General features: G+C 44.7%; 9 protein-coding genes across 9 annotated transcripts; 6 read left to right on the top strand and 3 right to left on the bottom strand.

Moving 5' to 3' along the window:
• Nucleotides 1-315: 315 nt before the first annotated feature.
• P170DRAFT_452481 (MFS general substrate transporter) lies at nucleotides 316-1,969 on the top strand (the record flags this gene model as incomplete). The annotated part of the gene is made up of 3 exons (XM_024851277.1): nucleotides 316-434; nucleotides 487-1,008; nucleotides 1,054-1,969. The coding sequence occupies 3 exons, from the start codon at nucleotides 316-318 to the stop codon at nucleotides 1,841-1,843; spliced, it is 1,431 nt and encodes a 476-aa protein (XP_024710186.1). The 3' UTR covers nucleotides 1,844-1,969.
• On the bottom strand, nucleotides 1,910-3,752 carry P170DRAFT_460884 (cytochrome P450). Its single transcript, XM_024851981.1, has 3 exons — nucleotides 3,632-3,752; nucleotides 3,104-3,574; nucleotides 1,910-3,036 (listed from the first exon to the last, which is right to left on the bottom strand). The coding sequence occupies exons 1-3, from the start codon at nucleotides 3,649-3,651 to the stop codon at nucleotides 2,133-2,135; spliced, it is 1,395 nt and encodes a 464-aa protein (XP_024710185.1). The 5' UTR covers nucleotides 3,652-3,752; the 3' UTR covers nucleotides 1,910-2,132.
• Nucleotides 3,753-9,935: 6,183 nt separating this feature from the next.
• Nucleotides 9,936-12,049, top strand: P170DRAFT_398663 (cytochrome P450). The gene is made up of 3 exons (XM_024846237.1): nucleotides 9,936-10,530; nucleotides 10,586-11,409; nucleotides 11,476-12,049. The coding sequence occupies exons 1-3, from the start codon at nucleotides 10,149-10,151 to the stop codon at nucleotides 11,980-11,982; spliced, it is 1,713 nt and encodes a 570-aa protein (XP_024710184.1). The 5' UTR covers nucleotides 9,936-10,148; the 3' UTR covers nucleotides 11,983-12,049.
• Nucleotides 12,050-12,458: 409 nt separating this feature from the next.
• Nucleotides 12,459-14,122, bottom strand: P170DRAFT_483667 (O-methyltransferase; the record flags this gene model as incomplete). The annotated part of the gene is made up of 5 exons (XM_024853903.1): nucleotides 12,459-12,621; nucleotides 12,687-13,216; nucleotides 13,289-13,621; nucleotides 13,704-13,933; nucleotides 14,077-14,122. The coding sequence occupies 5 exons, from the start codon at nucleotides 14,120-14,122 to the stop codon at nucleotides 12,459-12,461; spliced, it is 1,302 nt and encodes a 433-aa protein (XP_024710183.1).
• A 583-nt stretch (nucleotides 14,123-14,705) lies between these two features.
• P170DRAFT_421517 (uncharacterized protein) lies at nucleotides 14,706-16,017 on the bottom strand (the record flags this gene model as incomplete). Its single annotated transcript, XM_024847367.1, has 4 exons — nucleotides 14,706-15,256; nucleotides 15,304-15,390; nucleotides 15,447-15,900; nucleotides 15,958-16,017. 4 exons carry the CDS (start codon nucleotides 16,015-16,017, stop codon nucleotides 14,706-14,708), a joined length of 1,152 nt encoding a protein of 383 aa, XP_024710182.1.
• A 761-nt stretch (nucleotides 16,018-16,778) lies between these two features.
• Nucleotides 16,779-19,109, top strand: P170DRAFT_442856 (cytochrome P450; the record flags this gene model as incomplete). Its single annotated transcript, XM_024850492.1, has 5 exons — nucleotides 16,779-16,830; nucleotides 17,314-17,404; nucleotides 17,480-18,250; nucleotides 18,321-18,835; nucleotides 18,916-19,109. 5 exons carry the CDS (start codon nucleotides 16,779-16,781, stop codon nucleotides 19,107-19,109), a joined length of 1,623 nt encoding a protein of 540 aa, XP_024710181.1.
• Nucleotides 19,110-19,752: 643 nt separating this feature from the next.
• Nucleotides 19,753-20,607, top strand: P170DRAFT_26490 (carboxymuconolactone decarboxylase family protein). The gene is made up of 2 exons (XM_024843105.1): nucleotides 19,753-20,020; nucleotides 20,070-20,607. Exons 1-2 carry the CDS (start codon nucleotides 19,869-19,871, stop codon nucleotides 20,524-20,526), a joined length of 609 nt encoding a protein of 202 aa, XP_024710180.1. The 5' UTR covers nucleotides 19,753-19,868; the 3' UTR covers nucleotides 20,527-20,607.
• Nucleotides 20,608-21,600: 993 nt separating this feature from the next.
• On the top strand, nucleotides 21,601-22,693 carry P170DRAFT_442855 (SDR family NAD(P)-dependent oxidoreductase; the record flags this gene model as incomplete). The annotated part of the gene is made up of 4 exons (XM_024850491.1): nucleotides 21,601-21,645; nucleotides 21,729-21,980; nucleotides 22,075-22,354; nucleotides 22,434-22,693. 4 exons carry the CDS (start codon nucleotides 21,601-21,603, stop codon nucleotides 22,691-22,693), a joined length of 837 nt encoding a protein of 278 aa, XP_024710179.1.
• Nucleotides 22,694-24,724: 2,031 nt separating this feature from the next.
• P170DRAFT_460881 (pepsin-like aspartic protease) lies at nucleotides 24,725-26,094 on the top strand. Its single transcript, XM_024851980.1, has 3 exons — nucleotides 24,725-24,830; nucleotides 24,887-25,008; nucleotides 25,061-26,094. Exons 1-3 carry the CDS (start codon nucleotides 24,735-24,737, stop codon nucleotides 25,992-25,994), a joined length of 1,152 nt encoding a protein of 383 aa, XP_024710178.1. The 5' UTR covers nucleotides 24,725-24,734; the 3' UTR covers nucleotides 25,995-26,094.
• The last annotated feature ends 458 nt before the right edge of the window (nucleotides 26,095-26,552 follow it).

Below are 26,552 nucleotides of genomic sequence, written 5' to 3'. Positions count from 1 at the left end.
CAGTCGACTAGTTCAAATGAATCATCGATTCGACAGCCTCCCCCCTAGTGGCGCAGCATTCCAGCTGATTTCATATTAATCGCCCTGCACCTCCGGTCGCACTGCTCCATCCCCGACTCTGCCTTAATTCGACCTCTGTCGGAGTCAACAATGTCTCAAACCGTCACGGTCTTGGACCCTGCAACCGCCGCTTCTCGAGACGACCACCGTGACCACCACGAGAAACAGGCCATCGCAGAGCGAGGCAGTCTAGGGAATGACAGCCGACCTGCGTCCGACGAGGAGGAGGAGGATCGCAAGCCGAAGCATGCGCCAATGGTGATATTCTGTATCTCATGCATCACCTTCATCAGCTGCTACTTGGGCGGCCTAGTGACTGTCTCGGTCCCTCAGATCGCCAGAGACCTGCAGCTGGACGCAGGAATGGAGCTTTGGTATTTGCTCTCTGCACCACTCACGGTCGGAGAAGGCTAATCGTCGGTGTAGGCCCGTATCCATGTATGCATTGTCCACCGGGTGCACGCTGCTCATCTTCGGCGCCGTCTCCGACGCGGTAGGAAGTCGACTCGTCTTCCTGCTGGGGTGCTTCTTCCAGAGCATCTTCTGCATGGCCTGTGGTCTGGCAGATGACGGCACGCAGCTCATCGTGTTCCGTGTCATGTCCGGCCTGGCAACCGCCATGTGCCTGCCGTCCGCCATGAGCATCATCTCGCAGAATTTCTCCGCCGGCAAGCTGCGCAACCTCGCCTTCTCTTTCATGGGTGGTGGCCAACCCATCGGCTTCGGACTGGGCATTCTTATCGGTGGAGTCTGCGCCGACACGGTCGGCTGGCGCTGGGGCTTCCATAGCGCCGCCATCGCCAACACCGTCGCCTTTCTGTTGTCCTGGTGGCAGCTGCCCCAGCACAAAGAAAGCAGAATCAAATGGGATTTCCTTTTCTTCGGCATCGACTGGCTCGGTGCCATCGTCATCAGCGCCGCCTTGGCTTTGCTCTCGCTGGGCTTATCGTGCGTACCCCCGTCTACTCTATACCACCCCAACTGACCATCCAGAATCATCACCGGCGACGTTAACAACGCCCGCAAACCCTCCACGATCGCCTACTTCACCGTCTCCGGCGTCCTCCTAATCTGTTTCGTTCTGTGGCAAGAATTCCAAGAACGCCGCCGCAAACCGACCCTCATCCGCAACTCCCTCTGGAAGAACGCCGCCTTCACATCCATCTGTATCAACGTGTTCATCATCTGGGGCGCCTTCAACGGCTTCGAACAAATCATCAACTTCTTCTTCCAAAACGTCCAGGAACTCTCCGTTATCCAGACCGCTATCCGCTTCATCCCGACGCCCGTAACGGGGCTCCTCAGCGCCCTAGTCACCGGCATGGTGCTGCATCGCGTGCGCGCCGACGCCATCATGAACATCACGACCGTCATCTCCGCCATCTCCCCGCTGATCATGGCGCTCGTCAACCCTTCCTGGACCTACTGGCGCTGCGCGTTCGTCGCGATCTGTCTGAACTCCATCGCCGCCGACTCCCTCTTCACCGTGTCGAATATCCTCATTGCGGATTTGTTCCCGCCCGAGACGCAGGGTCTTGCGGGGGGTGTCTTCAACACGATCTCGCAGGTCGGGAAGAGTTTCGGACTGACCTTCGTCGAGCTGATTGCGAATGTTGTGAGTGACAACAAGGCTGCTGCGGAGGAGAGGTACGAGCCAAATGGCTTGATGGTCGGGTACCGCGTGTCGTTCTGGTTCTTGTTTGCGGCGAATATCGTCAGTCTGGGGGTTGGGGCTGTTGGATTGCGTAAGGTGGGAAATATTGGGAAGAAGAAGTCGCAGTAGATACTATCTGGTGCTCCTCTAGTTGGTATGAGGCATATAACGGGTTGCACATAGGGTGGTTCCAGTGTTGCCTTGTTTAAACATTCATACCAAATTGTAATATTTTCTTTATCAAGGACCCGTTACACCGTGTTTGATTAAGGTACGAAGAAGACCCAAAAGAGCGTTCCTAGCCTCAAGCAGCCCCACCCCCTGTTGGTGACCAATTGATATAGTCCCTCTTTAGATAGGGAAACACCTGAAACTAGACCGGGGAGCCTAGAATTGCGACACAAAGATGATGGGCATATTACCTCTCCCATGAAAAGCACCACTCTCCCTCATCTGCACCTTTGGTCTCCACAATGCGAACACTCGAATCAACAACGGGCGACAGAATAGAAGTCGAAATATGCGGGCGGCACTCCGGCATCGTCCAGCCCTCCTTCGCGACCGGAACCAAATCAAACCGACAAACCATCATCACTAAGACGATAGCGATCTGATTTAGTGCGAAATGGCGCCCCGGACAGACCCAGGCCCCGCCGCCGAACGTGCGACACGCAGAGGAAGCCTTCGCCTTCGACCTCGGCTGCAGGAATCGCTGGGGATTAAAGGATGTTGGCGACGGACCCCACGCCTCTACGTGGTTGTGCAACTCGGCGGATGGAATCAGGAGAATAGAGCCCTTTCGTAGTAGATACTGGCGACCGTCGTCATCGATGACGGTGTCGTCGAGCACGACTCGCCCCAAGGCGTTGGTGGAATGAACGCGGAGGACTTCCTGGATGAACGCATGGAGGAATGGGTAGTCGTTCACAACCGCAGCGATATTCAGGTGGCGTGCTAGGATTTGGCCCGTTCGATCATCCCTCACTATCCTGACATACCTGGATATGCCTTGGCGAAGCTCACTGAGAACCTCCTGGGACGAAAAGGCGTGGTAGAGAGCCCATGCTGTCGAAGGGACAGTGTTAACCAGTAAGCCAGTCGCGATACTGAGATCAAAATGGGCGATATCGGTTAATGAGACGTCGTATTTGCGATTGACTCCATAGCGGGCCTTTACGAGGGCAGATGCGTGTTCCTGACCCCCACAAGCGTAGTAGGAATAGAATGCATCAAAGATGCGCTGGCGGGCGCGGTGAGCACGCCGTGCGAGAAGCCAAGGGAGCAGGTTGAGTCCCAGATAGGCGAAATTCTTGTCGATCGTCCTAGAGTGATGCGAAATCATTTCTGCTGTTCGTTGACCAGATGGCCGATGCAGACGAGGGAACTAACCAGAAAGCATCGTGGATATTAGGGTCCTGAAATGGATTTCCCTCCGCCCCAAATATCGCATCTGTACTGGCCTGAGTTATGAGCTCTCGTGCCCAGGCGAAAAAGCCCACTCTAGCATCGACGCTCGCATTTTCAACGTTGTTGACCATGCGCCGGGTGACGCTCTCAAGCATAGCCCGCGTTGTGTGATCAAGCTCAATCCCGGGCGACATCGAATGATGCATGGCTTGCAGAGTTTCCTGCTGGAGGCTACAAGCATCGTTACTCCCCCCTCCGGGGCCTTCGGCCAGCATCTCAAGAGCCCTTTGGCTCGGTAAGAGCATCTGCTTCGCAAACATGACAACGTAAGGACCAAAAGAGATGGATCTCGGATGCCGTTCAATGGCCGAGACTAGCCCGGGTGAAGTTACAATATAAATCTTGGACCGTGGGACGCTGAGGGTGTAGATTGGGAGCTTCCGGTTTTTGGAGCTGATACTGGTTAAGCCGGCCAATCAGATTTGGAGGAAGTAAGGCGAGGTCACGCACGCAATCTTGGTATAGTACATGGAGCCATGGTGTAGTATTCCTAGGGCATGTCCAATAAAGGGTAAAGATTCGGGAATCAAAGGGGGCTCGCGAGAATCGTGGGGGACAGTAATGAGCTGAGTGAGGCCAAAATAGCACACCACGGCCAGAGCCAGAAGCAGAATCCAGAGTGTCAATTGGGGTCACCTGACATCACCTGATTCATCAGAATCACCTGATTAAGCCCCACAACCGAAATTATTCAAAATTCACTGCGACTTTATTCTCACTTTATTGAACTCTCACTTCCACCACCAAATTGTATGGGAAAAGTGAGGTGAAACTGAGCTCAATGTGAGCGGAAAATGAAAAGATCAGATTTCTGAAGAATTTCCTATTTTGGACTAGCTTACCTTCCTATTTAGGAAACAACTGACTACTTCCTAATTAGGAAAGACCTGACTACTTCCTAATTAAGGAATACCTAACTGTTTCCTATTTAGGAAATATCTGATCGCAAGAATCATATAATAATTAGAAAACCAGTTATTATCTATTTCCTAATTTGGAAATTAAAAGTTTATTCTTTTATGTTTGCAATGTTTGATTTATTTCAAATGTCTATAAATATGCAGACGATCCCCTGCATATTTTCATTCTTTCTGACAAGTTGATTTTACTGTTTCAATTTGACAAGTTGATTTCATCTATTCAATTTACTTATTGATTCATTCATTCATTAATCAATTTCACCCTTTCTTATCAATTTAATTAAAGTCGAATAATCGAAACCTTTGAGCTATCATTCTATAAGGTATTGCTCTAGGATCAGGTGACTACCACCTTCCTATTCGATCCTAGCCTACCTTCGACGTCTGACACAGAGCATCATGGACACAATGAATGATGGGGATATAAAGGCAGGCCTGGCCAAGTGCAGACCTCCATGCGCTCAAATACTGATCGCTTATCATACAAAACAGGGCAGCAATTGTTGAACGCGTTTTGACGTCGGAACACAAATGTTTGCCTCGGGCTGTCCCCTCTCTCTGCGGCTGGAAATGGATTTTGAACTACTACGTTCATTGGGCCAATTACAGTTTTGACAATAGTACCACTTGGCGATGTGGAAGGGTATTTTGTTATGAACTAACACCATCTTTGTAGGAATTACGAGGTAAGACGCCGTATTTGTCTTGAATAAAATATTCAATTTCTGATGATTAAGATAATAATAAAGGGAAAGTCTAGATACACTAGAGGACCCTATTTTATATCTTATGATCTTGCTGGGGGTTTCTATTTAATTTAGAAGGTTTTTAGTAAATTACTGCAGATAACCTTATTTTAGTAAGAATGTTCTGGTATACTTATTTAGGATATTAAGAGTTCCTACACACCCCCTTAAGATAATAGTTATCTTAAAGCTAAAATATTTTATCTAGATATTTTTATTTAGCTGTAATTATTTAACACCTATTAATTTAGTGCATTATTTAAATTTAACGCGCGGGAGCACCTTTATTAATATATCTGTGATTATTTTGTTTATAATTAAGTATTAAAGTTTAATATTACCGCGCTAAATTACCTCACGAATCTAATGGGTTTAAATATTAATATATTTACTTTAGGTATATATCTAAGTATTTTTTATAAGTTTTAAAGCAGGTTCTGAGTTAGTATAAATAATTATTAGCCTTATATTACTAAAGCCAATTAATTTAAGTATCTAGATAATCTAAATTACTTTTTTACCCGCTATATTAACCACAGTATATTTAGTTTTATAAGTAAATAAGCTTATTATAGTCTACAGCTTTAAGGTCTAGGAAATAAGTCCGCTAGCTAATATAAAAATAAAGCTAGTAATAGATCTTTATATATTAAGATCGCTAGCAAAATTTGTATTTATATATTTTTTTATTATTCCTAATTATTCTACCACTTCTGCCTCTTTATTTTTAATTTATGAGCAGAAAATAATACTGTGATTAATTATTAATCAGAAGAATTAAAAGAGGTAGATTAGGTTTTTTATATGCGAGTTATTAGGGTTTAAAGCGAATTATATAAGTTATCCAGTTTTAAATGAGGTATCGGGGCGAGTCTATAGAGTGATATATACAATTAAATTAAATAATTTCTAATATTACTTTAAAAAGTCAAAATTTAGTTCCTCCGCGGTTAATTTAGTTAATTTGATACCTTCGCGGGCCGGAGTAAATAAGGTTTTATTTAAATTGTGGTCAAAGTTGTCAAGAATATGCTATATATATATAAATTAAATTAATTTAAATATCCTTTTCTTTCTGTTTTTTTTTATTTTTATTCCTAAATAGTAGGTGGCTTCCTGAAAGTGAGTGCTATTAAAAATATCTTAGATAATTATTATTATTTCCTTAATAGTCTTATAGTTACTAGCTATTAAAATATTATTAATATAAATAATTAAGAAGGTCCTATTTATATTAGTAAAAAGATATTTATTTATAAAGGTTAGGAAGAAACTTATTTTGGCTAAATTCTATTATAAAATAAGATATTATACCCACGCAGCTTATTTTAAGCCATAAAGTAATTAAAATAGTTAATAAATATATCCAGAATTATTTTTAAATCTTTTCAGCTGCTCTATATAGATAATCTTATTATTAAAGAAATTATTTTATAAAAATACAAGTAGAATATCTTTCTGAAAATATTTAAGATCTATGGCTGTTATTAAAATAAAAAATAATCAGATAGTCACTAGGCGCGTTATAAGTAAAAAAATATTTTAAAAATTAATTTTATATTATTATATAAAGTCTCAAGCAACCTATCTAGCTTTAAAATATAAAATTTAATTATTAATATCTAATTTCAGCTTGTAGATTTAATAACCGCAAAGTGTTTTACGCCCAGGGAGTAAATCTATAAGTTTTTATAATTTTTATTTAACTAGGCTGTTAAATTCTGATTTTATAGCCTTTTACTATTTATTTTTATGTGGAGAGGTAATAGCTTTATTAAATAAAAAGGGTTTAATTATTCTATTATAATTTCCGCGATAATTACTAGTTGAGAGGATGTTATTATAAAAAAAATAGGTGGCTAGCAGCTGGTCTGCTACTGGTAACTCGGAGATAAGAAAAAAGATATAATTAATAAGCGCTAGTTTAAAAAAAAGGTATTAAATAAGCTTATTTTTAGAGTTGTTATTTAATTTAATTTTATAGGGGTTTCAGGATAGTAAATTAATTAATAAAAGTATTTTTTAATTCTTATAATTATTATCAGGTATTCTGTATAGGTCTGGGTCTGATCTTTTATTAAATTATATATCACAGACCTGCTTTAATTCCTCTGTTAAAGGGATCTAGATAATATACTGTTTATCTAAGAATATATATTTAATAAGTCTTATATTAAATATTTTAGGGTTAATTTTTGTTACTTTCTCACAAGACCGGATCTTAGGGGGAATAGTAACTATAATTTTATAGTTAATAATCTTTAATCTTTTAATATTAGGCCTCTAATTGTTTCTGATTTTATATAAAGTTAATTTTTTATTGCGAACAGGCAAGATATTATAAATAAAGGTAACTATTTTTATTATTTTAGCCTATAAATAACAGGATAGATCGCTATTAATTAAAATGGCGCGGACTTTTATAAAAATAGTCCTTAAAAGATATTTAATAAGTAAATTCTGGCTGTAAGCGTACGCGGAAATAAATTCTTACTTGATCTTTTGCTCTTTTACTTATTTTAATATTTTATAATTAATGAATTTCTTATTATTATTAGAATAAAGGTATTAAATTAGATATTTTATAATTCTTTTAAAATTAGTATACGCCTGAATTACTAAGCATACTTAATCCTTTATTTTTAAGAATTTAACTAAAGCAAATCCACTGTACTAATTATAGAATAAAATCTAATATTTTGCTTTATTTTTATAAGCAGGCGGTATATTAAAATAACTATCTCCTAAATCTATAAAGATATAATTTTTATACCTTTTTATAGGAGTTATTATTTCCTGTTTATTTTTTATTATCACTAAGGCCTTTTGGCAGGGCTCACAGGTGTGTTTTAGTATAATAAGGTTTTTAATATTTAACTTGTTAACTATCTTGTTTAAATATTTTATATTTTTAATTAAAAAATAAGTAAGTTAATAATATCATGTTCTGAAGTTAACGCGAGTTTTTTTTATTATTTAAATATAGTAAGGTTTTAATTAATAATTCGCGTGCTAAATTTTAATTATTTCTTTTATAGGAGGGGTCTTGTTTTACTAAAATAAAGTCTAATTTAAATTATAATCCCTAACTAATTTTATAGTATAAGTATCTTTCTGAATGTCTCTGTATCTAATAATTAATTTATCTGATATTCTCGTGAAAATAACTTTATTTAAAAGAAAATTAATACTAAGATTTTTCTAGTTTATTTTAATAATTCCTACCAGGTTAACTTTTATTTTTAGAAAATAAAAAGCACTAGTAAGGACTATTCTCTAGATTTTTATAAAATATTAAAAAAGTAACTTAATATCTCTGGTAAATATTAAATAAGTTAAATAACCTGTTATTATATAAATCCCACAGCAGAATAGCTGCGCGGTCCCTGTAATAAAGTTACTAGGATTATTAATAAAATAATAGGTTAACCCTGAATTAATAATCTAGTTATTTCAGCTTATATAATAGACTTTTTTAATATTAATTTTAATTATTTTTTTTCTAAATTACCAGGGCCATCTCTCTCAAAGGTTATATAAATAATATTATTATTAAATAAAATATTAAAGAACTCTACTTTTTTTTTGCTGCTTCTGCTCTTTTTATTAGTTTTTTATTTATTAAAAAACTTTCTTAAGATATTTTTTCTAATAGTTTTTTTTTTATAGCCTAATTTCTTACAATAAAAGTACTCCAGGGATAATTTCAGGTTATTATTATTTTTCTGATTTTTAGAGTTCTTTTTTTTTTTTTTTTATTTTTTTAGTTCTTATCTTTATTTTTACTAAGCTTTTTACTAGTTTTAGCTTTAATAAGATTTGCTAATTTCTAGTTAAATTTTATATATATTTTTTTCTAAATTAGGACCTGAGATACCTCAGTATAGGTTATAGTATTTTTATTAAAGCATAAATTAAAATAAAAGATTAAAAAGGTCTGCCATATTTCTCCCAAATTATAAAGAAGAAACTAAGTATAAATTAATTTATTAAAAATAACTTTTTTTTTTAAACTCTTATTAAAATAATTTAGCGCTGAGGATATCTTCTTAATATACTTATTTATATTTTTATATTACAGATAAATTATTATTATTACTGATTAAAGTCCTTCAAAGGACTAGATATTATATATAACTTTATATTTTCTAGACAGGGCCTTCACAAGATCTACAGTAGTATAAAAATAGATAAATTTATAGCAGATAGCTTTAGACAATAAGATAAAAATAATACCTATTATTTTAGTATTATTATTTTTTTATTTAAAAAGCTTATTCTAAGCTCTCTGGGCTATATTAAATAATACTAATCTTTTTAGGGTTAATACTAGGGCCTTAGGGCAAGAAAACTTATTACTAATTATATAAAATATATCTTTAATTTATAGTTCTGTATTAAGATCTTTAATCTAATCCTGGTAGTTTTCTGCTAATATAAGTTAAGATATAGTATATTTTCCGGGTGTTATAACTATTTTATTAAAATATTTTATTTATTTTAAAAATAGTTAATTATTTTAAGATCTGTTCTAGGGGCCCTAAATAAGGGTTCTGGGGGTCTGGGTAGAGAACTTAGTTAATTAAGTCTCCGGGCTTATAACCTGTAGGAATTATAAAGTAAGATGCTGTATTTGTCTTGAATAAAATGTTTAATTTCTAATAATTAAGATGATAATAAAGGGAAGATCTAGATATATTAGAGGATCCTATTTTATATCTTATAATCTTGCTAGAGGTTCTTATTTAATTCAGGAGGTCTCTGGTAAATTACTGCAGATGATCTTATCTTGGCGGGAATGTTCTGGTATGCCTACCTAGGATACCGGGAGTTCCCACAGTCTTTGACACGCAGTAACCTTTCCGAAACCAGGCAGATGATATATAAAATATGAGTCTTCCAACGCTGAGCACACCCTGGCCCTGTGTGATTGGAAGGCAAACATGCAGTAGTATACCTGACTAGCGCCAAAGTAACAGGAAACATAACCAATTATACTCCCTGTGTTATCAAGGCTGATGCCTGTGAGCCTTTTTATTTTTGAACTGGTTTTCTTTGTTCATCGCCACATCCGAACGCCATGTAACCCCGGGCAGTTCACTTAGTCTTCCGTTCCATTTTTCCCTCTTTGTCTGTCTCCGTCCCTGAACCCCTTTCCGACCTTCTTGACCTATTTAGATTTCTCCAATTCTTATTTTACTCTTGCTCCTTTTGCCATTCTTCGTCTTGATTGTGGTCTACTTACTGTCCTTCTCCCTCGCACATTTCAAATCCCCAAGTGTACCTAAAACGCTCAGCACCATGATCTTAGAAGTTCTCGCAGCTTTATCTCTGGCCTACTTGGGCTGGAGCATGGTGAGCATGGAGATCAATTACCGCAGGGCATCCTCGATGGGTATCCCGCTAGTCCGGCTCCCCATTGACCCCAATAACCTGGTCTGGATGGTTTTGGAGTCCCAGCTGTGGCCCATCCTTGATCGCCTTCCGATAGATTTGGGATCTCTTAGCCGCTACGGACGCAGAGGGTGGCACTTCGCTGATAAGGCAAACTCACATCTCCAATATGGCTCCATCTGGGCGCTTGTAACCCCCGTGGACATTTACGTGCACGTTGCGGATGCAAACACGGTTCACGATATCTTTGATCGACGATCCGACTTCCTACGTCCGTCCAAGATGTACAGTACGATTGACGAGCCGCTTCATCCCGTTGGCGAGGCTGATTCCAATACCCCTAGAGCTCCTGGAAGTGTACGGCCCGTGCATCTCAACAGCCAGCTGGAAAGACTGGCCACGCCACCGGAAGGTCCTCGCAACGCCATTTAACGAAAGTATCATGACCTTTGTGTGGGACGAGAGCGTGAAGCAGACGCGCCAGATGCTGAGCACTTGGACCGATGCGTCGAGTCCGGCCATTGAGAGTGTCGCCAGGGATACGCGGACACTCTCGCTCAACGTACTGGCGGCGACTGGCTTCAGACGATCATACGAGTTTATGGGCGCGAATAAAAACCCCGTCAGCTCCACGACGACAACTAGACAAGCGGAAATGGCGACAAAAACCCCATCAAGTTATCGAGATGCTCTTCAAACCGTCCTCGACAACTGCATCATGCTCATGATCATGCCACAACGCGTCCTCTCGCTACCATTTGCACCGGCATCATGGCGCCGTGTGGCAAAGGCTGCCTCCTCTTTTAAAGTACACATGGCCCGCATGCTCGACGAGGAGATCGATGCTTTGAAAGCTGGAAAGTCGGGCTCTGGGGGCATCATGACATCATTCGTTCGGGCCATGGACCTGAAACAACACGAGGACGCGAAAGGCGGTAGTGTCAAGGGACTAAGTCTCGATGAGATTTTCGGAAACATCTTCGTCATTAACTTTGCTGGCCACGACACGACGGCAAATACCCTGGCATTTGCGACGCTGCTCCTAGCTGCTCACCCCGACGTGCAGGAGTGGGTGGCCGAGGAGCTGGCGGAAGTTATGGCTGGTGCCGACACAGAAGGGGGGTACGACGCACTCTTCTCAAAGCTCAAACGGAGCAAGGCCATTATGGTGAGGCAATTGGCATTTTCCACCCCCTGGTACCGAAAACAACTTACTAATGGCTGGTTGGTCCAGTTGGAAACTCTCCGTCTTTATCCCCCAATCATGGCTCTGCCCAAATGGACAAACGACCAGCCCCAGAGCTTGCAGGTCGGAGAGCAAACAATTGTCATTCCACCCAATACAGGCGTTATGCCTGGTGTCCTGGCGCTGCACACTCACCCGGCGTACTGGGAGGACCCCCTTGCTTGGAAGCCACGGCGGTGGATCTCTACAAACAATGATGAAAGCGACGCACTTTCTCCTGGAGATGAAGTCCTGCTTACACCTCCTAAATGCACGTATATTCCGTGGTCTGATGGTCCCCAGAATTGCCCGGGCACCCGGTTCTCGCAGGTGGAATTTGTCGCGGTAATGGCAAGTCTGCTACGGCACCATCGGATTGAAATCGTGGGAGCTGCAGGCGAGTCTCTCGAAGATGCGAGGAGGCGGGTTCTTGACACGGTAAACGACGTGGATCAGGAGATGCTCTTGCGGATGAAGGATGCCGATCGCGTTCGGCTTGTGTGCAGGCGGGCGTGATCAAAATTTCAGGGATCCAGATAACGGTCTTGAAATAAGATATTAATATAATAAGCTAGAGTGTGAGAGATATTAGCACGGCTTGAAACTGTATGCCCTCGGGATAAAGATATATGTAGCAAGGCCAACGGCTGCCAGTTGCTCAGTATCCGGATATATATCGCAAGATTGTGGGGTAAGGTTTGCAGGTCCTCCAAAGAAACTGCGAACAGAGATGATTTAAAAGAATTCAAACCAAACCACAGAATGTCGCAAATATTGTTATGCGATGAACAAAAGCGACTTTCGTCGCTGCATATAAAAAATAGCTATTAAAGGTTAGGGAAGCACAGAAGAGCTTGATAGTGCAACGTCAAATACCGGGGACGTCTATAAGTACTAGCATTTATGACAAAACAGCATAGCTGGCGGATTGAAAGTAAAATATTTATAGACAGGTAGGGGATTAAAAGACAAAGCCCATTCCTACAGCTTCATCATTCGCTCCATTCAGCCTCAATAATCGCCATCTGGGCGCCTGGGGGAATTGTAATTCCCAGGAACCGAAAGCGAGAATCCGCCTTAGCAAACAAAGACTCCCAAGCCTCCGCATCCCGCTCCCTGGCATTATTGAACGCTTTCATAGAAATGTCCATGGTTCTATATCACTTTCGTGTCAGCTGCTGGATTCACCCACGCCCTTCTCTGAACAACACTGTACATACCTCAACGCCCTATCAGCCGCCGTTCCCAAGACCCCAGGATCGGGAATGCAAATATCATTGACCAATACTCTACTACCTTCCTTCAACGCAGGCACCAGAGCACGCAGGATCTTGACACAGTACTTATCAGACCAATCATGGAGAATCCATCGAAAGAGGTAGATATCTGCCCCTTGGACGGGTTGTGGCGTCAGGAAGTCGTGCGCCATTCCCCGAATTCGTGACCTGATCTCGATAGGAACTTGGCCATCAAGCCTGGCAATAGTGTCCGGTATATCTTGCACGATGCACCTGACCTGGGGGTATTTCTTGGCAATTTCGATACTGACCTGGCCAGTGGACCCGCCCACATCGACGATCGTGCCGGGGCCGATGGCGCCGAAATCGTAATTTTCAATGAGATGGGACACGCTGTACGCTGAATGAATGTGGGAGTACTTCATGGCGTTTATGAATTGGGTATGACGGGCTGGAGTTGACTCTATGACCCTGAAAGGGCTTTCCGTTGTGTTGTGAGCGAGGGAATATCCCTGGAAGAGAAAAAGGACAAATTTATCAGTTCCATGTCACTGGTGAGAAGGGAAAAGAAAAGACCGTCTTACAGTTTGATTGGGCTCCTCTGATCCTGGCCATTTCGTCGTGGCGTCGACAGTCCGAGTTAGGGAGGGCCAGAACTCCTCGGCAATGTTCATGAGCCAGTCCTTAACCATGGGATGGTTCACCAGGAGTTTAGAGGCTGCTGTGTGTGTGATTATGTGCTTCTTCGGTTCGTGGAAGACGTGTCGGCCAATCGCAACGCGGAGGAAATGCGATAGATCCGTGACATTGACGTTCGTTGCCCGGGCAAGTTCCTCAAACGTAATGTGGCCGTTCGACGGAACATGGGCTGCAACATTGTAGCGATATATATATTGCAAGGCAAGGAGGAGGTATTGCTGAGTTATCAAAGAGGGATGTCAGTATGCCCTAACTGTTTTCTACGAAACATAGTCTGGAAAAGGAAATGGGGGCCGGCACATCACCAGGAGAGCTGAGAATAAGACCAAGGGGGCCTGAGAGCAGATGGTGAAGCTCATCAGTCGCTTCAATTGCGGCATCCTTGGCCACAAGAACACTGCGAGGGATGTTAATGGCTGTGTTCAAACCGTCGCCATGTTCATAGGACGGTTCGGGAAGACCCTGGGTTTGAATGAAGTCCAGATAGACTTTAGTGGAACTGTGTATCTTTTCGAGGAGCCGTGTCACGTCTTTATTGCACAACCCCCGTTTTTCTAGAATTGAAGTCGAGTAATAAGCAGCTCGTGAGCCGACAATTCGGAACAGTCGACCGGTGCAGAGGCCCAAGGGGGGAGATTTGATGAGTCGGTGTGCCATGCTGAGGTGTGTGTACCTACTGAGCAGTCAAAGAAAGCGGCAGGGACGAGGGTAATAAGCATGAGAATTGACTCTCGAGGATAAAAGTGGAGATTCAACTGAGAAGGCAACCGATGATCTGCAGCCCTGTTCCAAATTCAACCGTGAGCAAACTCGCAGTGGGGGCGGATTCCGAAGCACACTGCACCGCCTTATGGACTACATTGAAATCGTGATACCAAAGCCTTTCCAGCCTTGTGACGCCTAAAAATGGAGTCTGAAACCCCCACCTTGCCTGGCAAGGATCTCTTCTCGTCCTGACCTGCGGACTATGCTAATCGGGAGTCCATGCCAGACCTAGTCTTCTCAGAGGTACTAACCTCCCTTTAGTGACAATTATGAAGAGAATTAAAACCATGACAAGAGTGGGAAGGTTTAGTCCCCGCTTCTCTATAACATCCCAGGTATGTTGGTCTTCGCTACCGTAGGAACTGTGGGTTTACTTCTAGAGAAGCTGGCCTATCAACTGCAGAGACTGATGGTACTCATGTATACGTGTGTTCATGTCAAATTATTTACAATATAATTGGGCTGTAGTACTGGGTTGATCTGTTTAATGTCATTTGTTGGAGAATCCCAACCAGTTTTGACGACCTGGCGTGTTGTTTAAACCTGCTCTCGCTCTCGCTGTTGCTCCCGATCGTTTGTATTCACCCTTAGACTCATAACATCCGTCTCATCATACCCATATGCAGTCCCAGCTTCATAGTCAAGCGGCGTGATTAAGATGTCCTCTTTTTTCGGCGCGAATGTATTACCAACACGAGTAGCTGTAGACAGACGCCGACCAAAGTTCCGTACCTGTCGAGAATGTGAGTGACTGCGCAAGAGGCGCCAGCTCGACAGCTTAAAGGAGAATCTCCCGTTGCCCCTCAGAGGTGTGTTCCCGTAAAGGTGCTGGTTCTGCGCTGTCACGAAGAGCTGTCTAAATGAAGCGACGCATGCCACTAAAATGGCCGTACCCATTTCAATGAAGCTCCAAAAGTAAAGCCACGAGACGTCGGTGTTGCGGTCTGGCGAGTTATTGACAGCAACGCGGATGACGGCAATAGTCATGACCACCACAGTAACTGAGAAAACGCCGATGAGAATGACTTTCTTTCTGAACGAGATCCGCGTTTCCCAGAGGATAAGGACGGGGATGGATAGAATTGTAGCTGATGTGAGCGGAGCTAGCTCGACCAACCTGTTACAAGGCACTCACTCATTAGATCTGTTATGACGTCACCGGCACAGTTGGCATAGAAGGTGCGATTCTGGTAGTGGACGTGGTCGAGCGCGCCGCAGTTGGCTTGAGAATGTTATTTCTGCCGTCCTATCCAGGTAGCGAGTGGATAAATAACTGACCCATGATGAACTTCAACCCTCCAAAACTGCACTGATAGTCAATATCCGCCACGGAGGCAATCCAAACCCCAGCAGTGGCACCAAGGACGATCCACCACCAGATGCGATGGCTCTTGATCTTTGACCCCAACTTGTAGAAGAAAGCCAAGAACGACAACTTAATGCAAAGCAGGCCCGTGTAGAAAAGGATAGTCAAAGGTGCAATAAACTTCATGAAGTCACTGTATTTCTGCGCAAAGGCCTCTGACCATTGCCCTTTACCATTTTGAATATCGTAAAATTGATATAGAGTAAATGACTTGATCTGCCATATTATAGTTGTCGTCAGGAGAATGGCCCATGCGAGCACCACGAGGAGGTCATCGATGTGAAATTGTCGATGTATATTTAGGCGTACACCCAGACGAAAAAGGATGAATAGCAAGGAGACGCCCGTGAACGTCCATTGAACTGCCTGCAGTTGTGTCAAAACTCACTTCAGGTCATCATGAGATTATGCGGAATGCCAAACCAAGAAGACGGATTGTGCCACTCGGGCAATGTGGATGTCGGAGGCAGGGTTGCTAGACATGTTAACAAGGCGGAGACGTGGCGATCGTATACAACGGTGCAATTCTCTCTGGTACAGGCTATTGTTGCAAAAGGAAAATTAAAGAAGAAAGAAAATGGTTGATATGCTAATGAGGGCTACTTGAATAAGCGCTATCGCTCCAGAGTTCGGTTATTCCTCCGGGTAGACACAAACAACCTCCATTCCAAATACTGATATGAGCCAGGTTTCAGAATTCGGGGGCACACGTAATCCATAATGAGGGTTAATAGTATGCTGATCATTTGACGTCTACCTGAACATATCCTGGTTTTTCTATTTGTCTAGGCCTCAGGCAAGCAAACCCTACTTTGGAGTAAGAGACAAATAGATTAGAAACATAGATTTTATGAAGAGACGGTAATTGACGCGCTAGCCGAGCTTAATTGGATGCATCTATTGGCTAGATAGGATAGAAAGTCATGGCCCTGGAGTCCCAAGACTCTCAAGTAGTATGCGGTCACACATTTCACTGTAGACGTTGGCTCACATGAAAAGGCTGGGAGGGATTACAATGAAGCGATTGGTCATATTCTAAACACTACTGTTAGAAAAGGTGGGGGTTAGGATGTGATACTATCCTACATCATATTGCCAGCGTTACATCGGCTCAAAGGCAACACCCCGAGCCAGAGATACAACAGAATGATATCAAATAATATCCAGGTTTTGCCAGATATTGGACACACTGAACCCCGCCTCTGCAGCTGAAATCCTTGGCAATAGCTGCTTTGTCAATCTGTATGACCAATGAACAGTGTTTGGATTGTTTGCTGGCTTCTGTACAGGGGCACGGTGTCTTGGATTTGCTTTTTGGCTCTCTCTCTTTGTTGTCTCATGCAAGCTGATCACGCCTTTTGTCTTATTCAGGAGGTCACATTTACGATCAATATCCGAGATAGTTCAATCGGTGGATGGCGTTCTCCACCCTTCAAGGTCCTACCGAGCGGATATCCCTCTGGCTTGGCAAGTGGTTGCATTTTCAATGTATCTGGCGAGGCAACCATACATAAAATCTCTCATGCTAGAACAGCTCCAATATGCCGGGGTAAGGCTTGGGGGCCATTGACAGTTGTCAGGCCCTCTCATCTGGTTAAGAATAGCAAAGAGTGTAGAAATATATACTGAGTAGATGGAAGAATTCAAGTCAGCTTCTGAGGCCCTGCTGATCAATGATGGACTATCCAGTGTGGACATTGTACCTTGTTGGGGTAGTGACTGCTTTTTGCCTGATAGCCCCACTCGTTCCAAGCCATAGAGCAAAAGTCCGACGTCAAGATGTACCTCATTCCCTGCCTTACACGATCCCATTGCTCAGGAACACCTTTGGCTTCATAAATGGGGGGTCGGCATTCTTCTACAAAGCTGTGTATGCTAGCTGATTTGTTCTTACCGTGGAAGACATGAACAATCAGACGGACACATTGCTGACGCTCCAAAATAGTAAATATTGTGAAGGGCGACGGCCGTTGCGAATTGATCTCCTGGCCGACGAGATATACCTTGTACAGCATCCCGGAGAAATCACACGGATTTTCAATACTGCAGGCCTTACCGTCACCAAGGCGTACGCGATTGCTCTGAAGTACTGCTTTGGAATGAGTGATAGAGCTGTCGAGGTCTACCTATCTGATACCTCAGGCTCCCGTGAAAGGCCCATACCCGGCAGCAATGTACCCGAAACTGCGCGAGTAAGCTACCACACTCACAGGAATCTGGTAGAAGGTCTACTCGGGGATGGGCTAGAGCCAACGACAAAGAGAATTAAAGACGCACTTTTCGCGTCTTTGGGCGGGCTTGCGGAAGGTGCTAACCCTCACTCGGGGGAATGGGTTTACGGGGATGATCTGTCTCAATTCTTTGAAGAGCATCTCGGGTCGTCCATGTTAAGAGGATTATTCGGCTCGCTGTTATTGACCGATAGCCCGGACTTCACCCGTAATCTCTGGGATTATGATAAGCGGATCATGCAACTTGCGAAAAGGTTGCCTCGCTTTCTAATTCCCAGGGCTTATAAACTACGAAATGAGCTCATTGCCTCCATAATGAGATGGCATCAGCTTGCCACCATTCTCTCATGGCCTGAGGCAGACGAAGAGAAAGAAATCTCGTTATGGGGATCTACAATGATGCGTCGCAGACATGCGATGCTGCTGAAGACAGAAGGCCAGGACTTGCGTTCCGTTGCCTCGACTGACTTAGGGCTGATATGGGCGTAAGTTATTCCTTATAACCCCCTAAGTTAATGCCCTGTAATACCTGGATCTCAACGTCGCTTAAATTAGGAGCGTCACAAATATTGTCCCATCCACCATGATCCTATGTACGCAGATGTACCGAGATTTGTCGGTCCTCAAAGAGGTGCGCCAGTCTTGCGGGGGACACGGTGCTCGGCAAAGCCCTCTAGACATTGACATCAAGTCCTTGGAGAAGCACCCCATTCTGCTTTCTCTTTATGCTGAGTCCTTACGCTTTGGGGTGCAGATTCACATACCCCGATCCTCGCCGCATAAGGACCTCCAGATTGGGGGACAGTCGGTCCCCAAGAGGAAAATGATTCTTATCAATACCTGGCTTTCTCACATCAATGATAGCGTCTGGAACACACGGGATGGTTTACATCCTTTAGATACATTCTGGCCACGACGATTTCTTGTCAATCCTGGAGATGATGGCAGTGGTCCGACCAAGAGGCATAACCCGGGGGTTGATAGCCAACTCAACACCGAAGCATCCCGAAAGCCTGTTCCAGAGACGTTCTCTCTCGAAGGGCTTGATGGAGTCTGGATCCCCTACGGAGGTAACACCCATTTTCTCCCTTTTACCCTCATCCAGCCTATGCGTCTAAAGGGTCTTATACTAAAGTCTGCCTTTACCCAGGTGGGCAACATGCCTGTCCTGGAAGAATATTAGCCAAGCGAATCATGCTGCTAACTGCCGCCATGATCGCCACGATGTTTGACATCGAGCTATTAGGTCCGGAATCTGCCTTGGAATTTGTCTCTCCACGGTTTGGCTTTGGTGTTAAGAAGCCAGCTAAAAAGGTCCCGTTTCGGATTCGACGGCGGAGGTGAGGAAAGATTTATCTGATAGAGAGAAGGGATTGAATTAATGCATCAAGTTACGCGAACGGCGTTTCGATGGAAAAGCTTGGAAGGAATCACTTTCTATTATTATCACGGTCCCATGTAAGCCGCAGAATGCAGTAGGAAGTTAACATAATTTCGAATGTACCCTCGTCCTGCGGGGCAAAAGATTGTTGGTAATCCGTAATATCATGTTCGTATTGCTCTCTCTAGACACTGCTCCCAGCAAAACAGACCTTTTTTACGGCGGCACGCTTTCCCAGGCCGCTTATCCCACTAGGTGGTGTGTTTCCAAATTAGTTTCGATGAAAGTGCCGCGAAGAATACAGTTCGGTCCGATAATAATCAACACGGAGTCAGCAGCTAGACAGCGCCTGCCTCCGTTGGGATTATTGACCGTGTCATTGCAGCACGAGGATAAGATCCGGGTGGCGTGTAAGAGCGGTGGTCTAGCAATTCCTCTACAGAGAGTCTCGTTCACAGTCTTAGTCAGATCACGACCAGGCCGAATTTCAATTTGTCCTCCGTCTTCGGGGCGGGGGATGTGGGGATGCTTACGCTGATGACATTCCCGTCAACCATGTAAGCCGACGGGATTTGATTCGTAGATCATCCAGAAGTCATATGGATGGCTTATTCTCTTGGTGGGCTGACTGAGGGGTTGCTTATTGCTCTAGATTATTATTCAAGTACCAGGGACGCCAGTGTCTGGACGAAAGAAACATTCTGTCTTAACTCACTCTCACAATGTCGCGTTTCCCAGTCATTCCGCCCGAAGAACGCACCGAGGCTCATGATGCTATCGAACAGGGACTCACGGACGTCTTCTCCCGAGCGCCCTCACAGATTGAGTGGAAAGGCTCGTCAGGCGAGCTGCTAGGACCGTACTCGCCTCTCCTGTAAGTCAACATCATGTTATCCCTCACAAGCGTCTTAACACCGGCCTAGCTACACGCCCGAAGTAGCCGACCCATGGTTCAAACTCGCACTGGGTGTCATGGGACAGCAGAGATTCACGATGCGCGAGAAGGAGCTATCCATACTGGCAGTTCTGTCCGAGCATGACGCCCCGTATGTGCGATACACGCACTCCCAAGTCGCCGTTGCTGCTGGGCTGTCCCCAGAGCAGGTGCAGCAGGCTGTGAATGGTCAGATACCCACTGGTCTTAGCGAGTCGGAGACAAGTGTTTATCAGTTTGCATTGAAGTTGGTCAAGTTGCGGGGACCTATGAAGGCTGTTGATTTTGACAGCGCGAAGACCCCGCTTAGTCGTGATCGGATGGTCGGGTTGGTCCATATTGTTAGTGGGTTCGTTTATACGGCTATGTTGTGTAATATTTCGGATGGGGAAGTTCCAGAGGCAGCAGAGGGGGCGTTTGTTGCGAAGCCAAATAATGTTGAATAGTGGGCAATTGGAGCAACCTGGCTAATTTCCACCACCATGACCAGTTTCATCATGTGAAATCCACTGCCATTTGAACCTCGAAGTGTAAAAGGGTCGCCCTAACTAAGCTAACATGTTTGGGGCTCAACACCGTACGGTAGCTATGGAACCGATTGGCATTCGTCCCAACAGAAAAATCCCTGTGGTATGCGGGTCGAGATGTCTTTGTCTGGATATGTCGCATGAAGTCCCAGTGCACTAATGCATTTCCAACACACGTCACGATCGAGCCTTATAGATGTGTGATACCAGACACTCAGGTCTCTTGGCTAGATCGCGATAGCCGCATTACCCAACAGCTCAGCCTCGCAGATACCAAGGTAAGGCAGTCAGGCAGGTACTATTTTTAATCTACGCTCATCGCCATTACATCACCATAAAGGATAACAGATTAAAAAGTACGGGGTAAAACGGAGCATTTCTTTGTTCGCTGCTCTTGGCTCCGCGAGTCATGTAGCGCAAGGACTACCCAACTAAGATGCAGGGATTCAAGAACAAGCGTTTGCTGGCCAATTTGATCGTCAATATCGATTTCATTGGCGAAACAAATCATGTTGATCCTTGGCGACTTGATAGTTCTTTGTACTACGCCAATTGCCAAGACCATGGCTTGTAGACTACGCGGGAGCTGCGGTTCGGATTGATCTCCGGGGATGTTACATCGTGTGTTGAGGTGCGTGCATAGCCTTCAATGGATCCACGGCAACGCACCCCAACGCAAGGCTGATGCTGCTGCGATCTCCCACAGGATCATTTCAGTATTGGCCAGGATCGGGTTGGAGATCGTTCCGTTTAATTTCCTTCTCCTCTCGCCAATCATTAGAGAGACGCGTTGGCTGTCCATTATGGTGCGTTGGCATATTTTTGAGCAGACATGATGATCTTCAGCTCTAGGAGTCCAGTAAGATAAATAGGTCTGCTTCCGGGCTCAGATTGATCTATCGCTCAAACACTGCAACATCCTTTCGAAATTCATCTGCCAATTTCATTCTCCACTTTTCGTCCGTAGGTCACGACCCTGACATGCGTCTCGCCATGATTACCAACACTCAGCTGGATGGTGTCGCCCTTGTTGTTGGGGTTAGTTTCAAGATCTTCGTCTTCATATATGCGCAGTCTCATTCCAGTTTCATTCAATCTAACATATCATGCTACCCACGTAGTCAGGGAGAGGCATTGGCCAACAGGCCGCCTTTTCTCTCGCCGAAGCCGGCGCCAAAGTGGTCGTTTTCGCCGACATGAACGAAGAGACAGCTAAAGAGTCTGCCGAAGAAAGCAAGAAATATGCTTCAAACAAGGACTACACTGCAACTACGTTCAAAGTGAATGTTACCGACAGTCAAGGTGTCCAGGACATGGTAGATTTCGTAGTCAACACTTTCGGTCGCCTGGATTACTGCGTGAACGGCGCCGGGGTAAGTGTTCTCCCATCTCTTGCTCTCCCATCTCTTTATTCCGACTCTTCTCGCGTATCAATTCTGGTCTGGCATAATAACCTATGTCTGGTAGGTTGACAATGGCGTCCATTGCCCGGTCGCGGAAACCGACATCGAGAACTTCGAGCGGATCATGAACATCAACGCCAAGGGAATGATGATGTGTGTCCGGGCACAGTGCGCTGCTATGCGCAAGCAGACCCACCGACAAGTCCAAGGTCGCAACGGAATGCGAGATATCGGCCGTGGTGCGATTGTCAACATCGCGTCCGCGAATTCCTTCGCCGGGATGCCAGGAAAGATGTCTTACACGGTATCCAAACACGCAGTTATGGGGATAACCAAGATGGCAGGTGGGTTCTAACTCCCCTTTTTAAAATTTACCCATGAGCTTCTTCAGGCGGAGAGGATGTTAAAAAAAATTATATACAGGCCTCGACCATGCAGCAGAAGGGGTCAGATGCAACGCAGTCTGTCCAACCTGGGTGCGCACCCCTCTGTTGGACGTTGAGCTGCAGAGCAACCCCCAAGTTGCCGGCATGATCTCCGCCATCGTGCCGATCAAACGAGCTGCTGAAAGCGACGAGGTGTCGGATACAATTGCGTTCCTGCTGAGTCCCGCAGCGAGCTACATCAATGGCACGAGCGTTGTGATTGATGCGGCGGTTACAACGACCGTGAGACTTTTTTAGAGACGGTCTTGGACCATTCAACTCTTGCACTTCGAGTCGATTGATTCTAAGTTGATAATTATGAATAAGCCTTGCTCTCATAACCGTACATGCCAATTCTTACAAGATTGATTGTCATAGAAATAAGTATCATTTTCAGTCTCCTAACCTTATTTGCAACCAAAGCACTATTTACTATCCCGATATGCTGAGAAATATTCTGAGCCTGAGCAGGTCTTCTACCTTGTGCGTAGTAGAAGAAAGTGTGGCAATAAGCTCATATAGGAGAAGATGCACATGTGGTTCGGGGAACCGACACTGGAATCCCTGACTTGCTAGGCGTGACACGATCGGCAATCTCAACAATGAGGTACATTATTTGGACAGAAAATATATAAAATCTCATTTTCTCCTACCTTCCGACTATAGTGTCTAGTGCTGGTATGTTAATTGTTGTTGACATTGATTTCTTCTCGGGTAATTGTTCATTCAGTTCGCATAATATATATCAGCGAACTAGCTCCCAAGCTTCCAATATATTAAATGGTTCTCAAGACAGCTAGAGACATATATGCTCGTTCTTTTCACCTAGAAGACCCAAGGACAGCTCCATTAACTTGAGGTTAACATGATATCCTAAATCACGGAGCTGATTTTCTATGGTATCGGGAGAGGGCCGTTGAACAGAGCAACCAAGAAGGGCCGAAAAAAAAAAGAAACAAAATCAACTACAACGCTTTTCAGATATGTCGAAAAGTTTCCATCGCACAGGTGAGCCCCTCTCATGTAGCCTTCAGCTTTTCCGACCTTTTTCTTTTTCTTCCTTCTAAATTAAGAATTCCAAATCCACACAGGTCTAACCCATTAATTAAAAGGTAATGTCTGTTATGCAACCACACCTTGTGTGTAGAGGCATAAATATACTTACCTGCTACTTGAGCTTTTAGCACTACGTAAATTCCTAGAATTATTACATCATTGGAAGGTCGGTAACTGTTTTATGCAAATTTCTGTGCCGTCGGTCTACATCGATAAATACCTATTTATAGCTGCCACGAGGAGTTGAAATTGTTAGTGTGATTTTAGAAAGCTTGATCGATGAACTAACCACAGATTTTGTTAGACTAATTATAATCATGATCGTGCCCCAGATAGTTCCTGACTGGTGACGGACTCCTTCCGAGGAGAGTGGATGGCCACTTTATCATTCCCTAAAGGATAATACCACCGAAACAAGGCAATTGTATCATGGAACTATCATGCTATTATGTACGAACAACCATCACCACATGACCGTAGGCCGTCGGCATTAACTTTCTTTTTGGTGAAACAGCTAAGGAGATGATACATTCATGGCCATTGAGGTTTTCTCCATCATGAGCGATCTTGTAGCGATGGGTGAAAATAACATTGATGCAGTAGGCGTTATATCGTATTGTAGAGTAAGAAACGAGTATTTAGAGACGTTCTATTCCGTCAACGAGGTCCATTTGGTTGCCATTTTTTTTCCCGGCGGTTTTTGCTTTCAGAAACCGTTCACGGGATTTGTAATCTGGTTTCTGGAAGGTCTATATATAACGTGCCAACTCGCGGTTATTGTTCCGAGACAATGTCTCAGCTGTGAAACATGATCGGCATACCCCGAAAAGTCTGTCTCCAGCCCTGATCTGTAAGGGCCCGGACTGTCTGCAATTACGCTTTCCTATGGAGTACATTTCAAATAACTGTAACTGCCTGACGATCGACTCGCCGATTCGACATCAACTTTCTATACGCTACGTGGATATGACAATGATGTCGCTCGAGGGAAAAATCCTTCTCAACCCCACGCTCTACGATGTAATTACACAGTTTAATATAAGGGTCTCAGTCTCTATGAGGGCGCCCCACTTCCATGTCTTAATTTCTTCCATCCCACCGGCAACACCAGTCCCATGCCTTCTCCGGAGTCGCTCGGTGCCTCGGCGCTCATATGGAGTAGAATTATATAAGAACTCTGAGTCCCTGTTGTTCAGATCCAAATTCATTCATTCTATCTCACGAAATAACTCAATCGCTCAGAATGCCTCATCTCCTGTCTATGGCGGCTGCGGCTGCGGCCTTGCCCTCCGCTTTGGCTGCCACTCTGGACATGCCCGTCCATTTCTTCAACTCTTATGTAAGCGGACCACTTCACTGTATCATGTATGACGATCCAACTAATGTGCCGCATAGGCGAATGTGGAGGTCGAGATCGGCACCCCCGCCCAATCCTACATGCTCCATTTTGATACAGGATCGTCGACCGCATGGGTGAACGACAAGAGCTGCGGCGATGCTTGTCTCAACACCTCCGGGTATGTCGATTGATGACTTCCTTGCGTGACTGAGCAAAACTGACGAGTCCAGATTCGACCGCACATACTACGATGTCACTGCCTCTTCCACCGGTGTCTCTCGGGGCGCAAGAGCCAGCATGGACTACTTTGGCGGCGTGACCGGAGGCCCAACATTCGAGGACAAGTTCAGCGTTCCTGTCGGCGACAAGGCTTTTACCTGGAGACAATCCTTCCTGTCCGCTGATCAGAGCTCCTGGAACAACCTGGGCGCGGACGGATTCATGGGCCTGGCCTTCAACTCCATCTCCGACGGAAACACCACCACTGTCGTTGAGACCCTCATGCAGCAGGGCCAACTGGACGAGCCCCGTTTCGGTATCTACTACGGCACCGAGTTCAACCAGACCGGCTCCAACCCCGACGGTGTGCTTACCATTGGTGGCTCGCGCGAAGACAAGTACGTCGACGGCGAGATCACGTACGTCCCTCTGCGGTTCGAAACCCACGAGGTGTGGCGCACAGTGCTGAGCTCCATCACCGGAACGACCGAGAATGGCGGAAAGAAGAAGTCTGCCAGCAACAGCCTGGGATTCCTTGGAAACGCGGTCTTCGATACCGGTGCTGGTTCGATCTCTGTGCCCAACAGCATTGTCGATGAGATCTACGAGTCCTTCGGCTGGGACTATGAGGCCATTCTCCACGGCAAGCACATTCCGCTCTGCTCGGAGTTCAACTCTACCTGGTCTGTCACGTTCAACTTCGGTGATGGCAACCTCGACCCCAACTTGACCATGACCGGTGATCAGTTCGCGCGCCCTGGATTCGCTTACAGAGATGATGCCTGCTACCCTCCGTTCGAGGGCAGTGATAACGAGGGCATGGCGCTTATTGGAACTCCTCTGATGCAGCAGTTCTATACTATCTTTGACTTTGGTGGAAAGACTGCTGATGACTTCCACCCCCGGATTGGATTCGGTCAGTTGAAGAAGGAGGTTAAGCCTTAAGCGAGTTGGTTTATGCCGGTTTACTCCATTACACATAATTACTCGATGTATTTCCAGACCTCTAACATAGACTTTGGGTTTTTAGATAAAGAGACTGTGTACATAAAAGTGCTGAATTGATGTCTAGGATACACTGCGAATCCCTTAAATACTTGGACTTCTGGGAAGTTTAAACCCAAATCGTACTCATCAGACTGCAAAATATGTACAGCTGATCGCCATAAGGCGCCGCACTGCAAGAATTGGCAGCTGGTGATTTGATAATGAATAGCGGCCAGGCTGTCTACAAAGGGCACAAACGCTTAGAGCAAGCAGGATTCGCCTAGATACTGGATCTTTCCATGGTGAGCAGCTTAGCCAGGCGTCGTGGCATCTTGCTCTTGTTTCTGTCTAGCTTTATTCACTGCTTAGTATTCACCACCACGGGGCTTGTATCTACCCACCATGCTACTTGTCCCACCTTTGCCACTGCCACTTCTACTTCTTCGGGTCCTTCTGAACCATGCAGGTGATGCGGACAGCATTCGATCCGCTCTCTCTGGCGCGCCTTGAAGCCAA

The sequence above is a fragment of the Aspergillus steynii genome (genome assembly GCF_002849105.1).
Source record: "Aspergillus steynii IBT 23096 chromosome Unknown P170scaffold_1, whole genome shotgun sequence".
NCBI classification, from domain to species: Eukaryota; Fungi; Ascomycota; class Eurotiomycetes; order Eurotiales; family Aspergillaceae; genus Aspergillus; species Aspergillus steynii.
Note: the sequence above shows the minus strand (reverse complement) of the source record. Positions and strands in the feature narration are given on the sequence as shown.

Coding starts and splice junctions, on each gene's coding strand:
- P170DRAFT_460884 (XM_024851981.1), bottom strand. CDS start 3,651: ATGTACTATACCAAGATTGC. Junction 3,575..3,631: donor ATGTACTATACCAAGATTGC/GTGCGTGACCTC, acceptor AACCAGTATCAG/CTCCAAAAACCGGAAGCTCC. Junction 3,037..3,103: donor AATATCCACGATGCTTTCTG/GTTAGTTCCCTC, acceptor GCATCACTCTAG/GACGATCGACAAGAATTTCG.
- P170DRAFT_398663 (XM_024846237.1), top strand. CDS start 10,149: ATGATCTTAGAAGTTCTCGCAGCTTTATCTCTGGCCTACTTGGGCTGG. Junction 10,531..10,585: donor ACGTCCGTCCAAGATGTACA/GTACGATTGACG, acceptor CAATACCCCTAG/AGCTCCTGGAAGTGTACGGC. Junction 11,410..11,475: donor AACGGAGCAAGGCCATTATG/GTGAGGCAATTG, acceptor TGGTTGGTCCAG/TTGGAAACTCTCCGTCTTTA.
- P170DRAFT_26490 (XM_024843105.1), top strand. CDS start 19,869: ATGTCGCGTTTCCCAGTCATTCCGCCCGAAGAACGCACCGAGGCTCAT. Junction 20,021..20,069: donor GGACCGTACTCGCCTCTCCT/GTAAGTCAACAT, acceptor ACACCGGCCTAG/CTACACGCCCGAAGTAGCCG.
- P170DRAFT_460881 (XM_024851980.1), top strand. CDS start 24,735: ATGCCTCATCTCCTGTCTATGGCGGCTGCGGCTGCGGCCTTGCCCTCC. Junction 24,831..24,886: donor TCCATTTCTTCAACTCTTAT/GTAAGCGGACCA, acceptor TGTGCCGCATAG/GCGAATGTGGAGGTCGAGAT. Junction 25,009..25,060: donor GCTTGTCTCAACACCTCCGG/GTATGTCGATTG, acceptor TGACGAGTCCAG/ATTCGACCGCACATACTACG.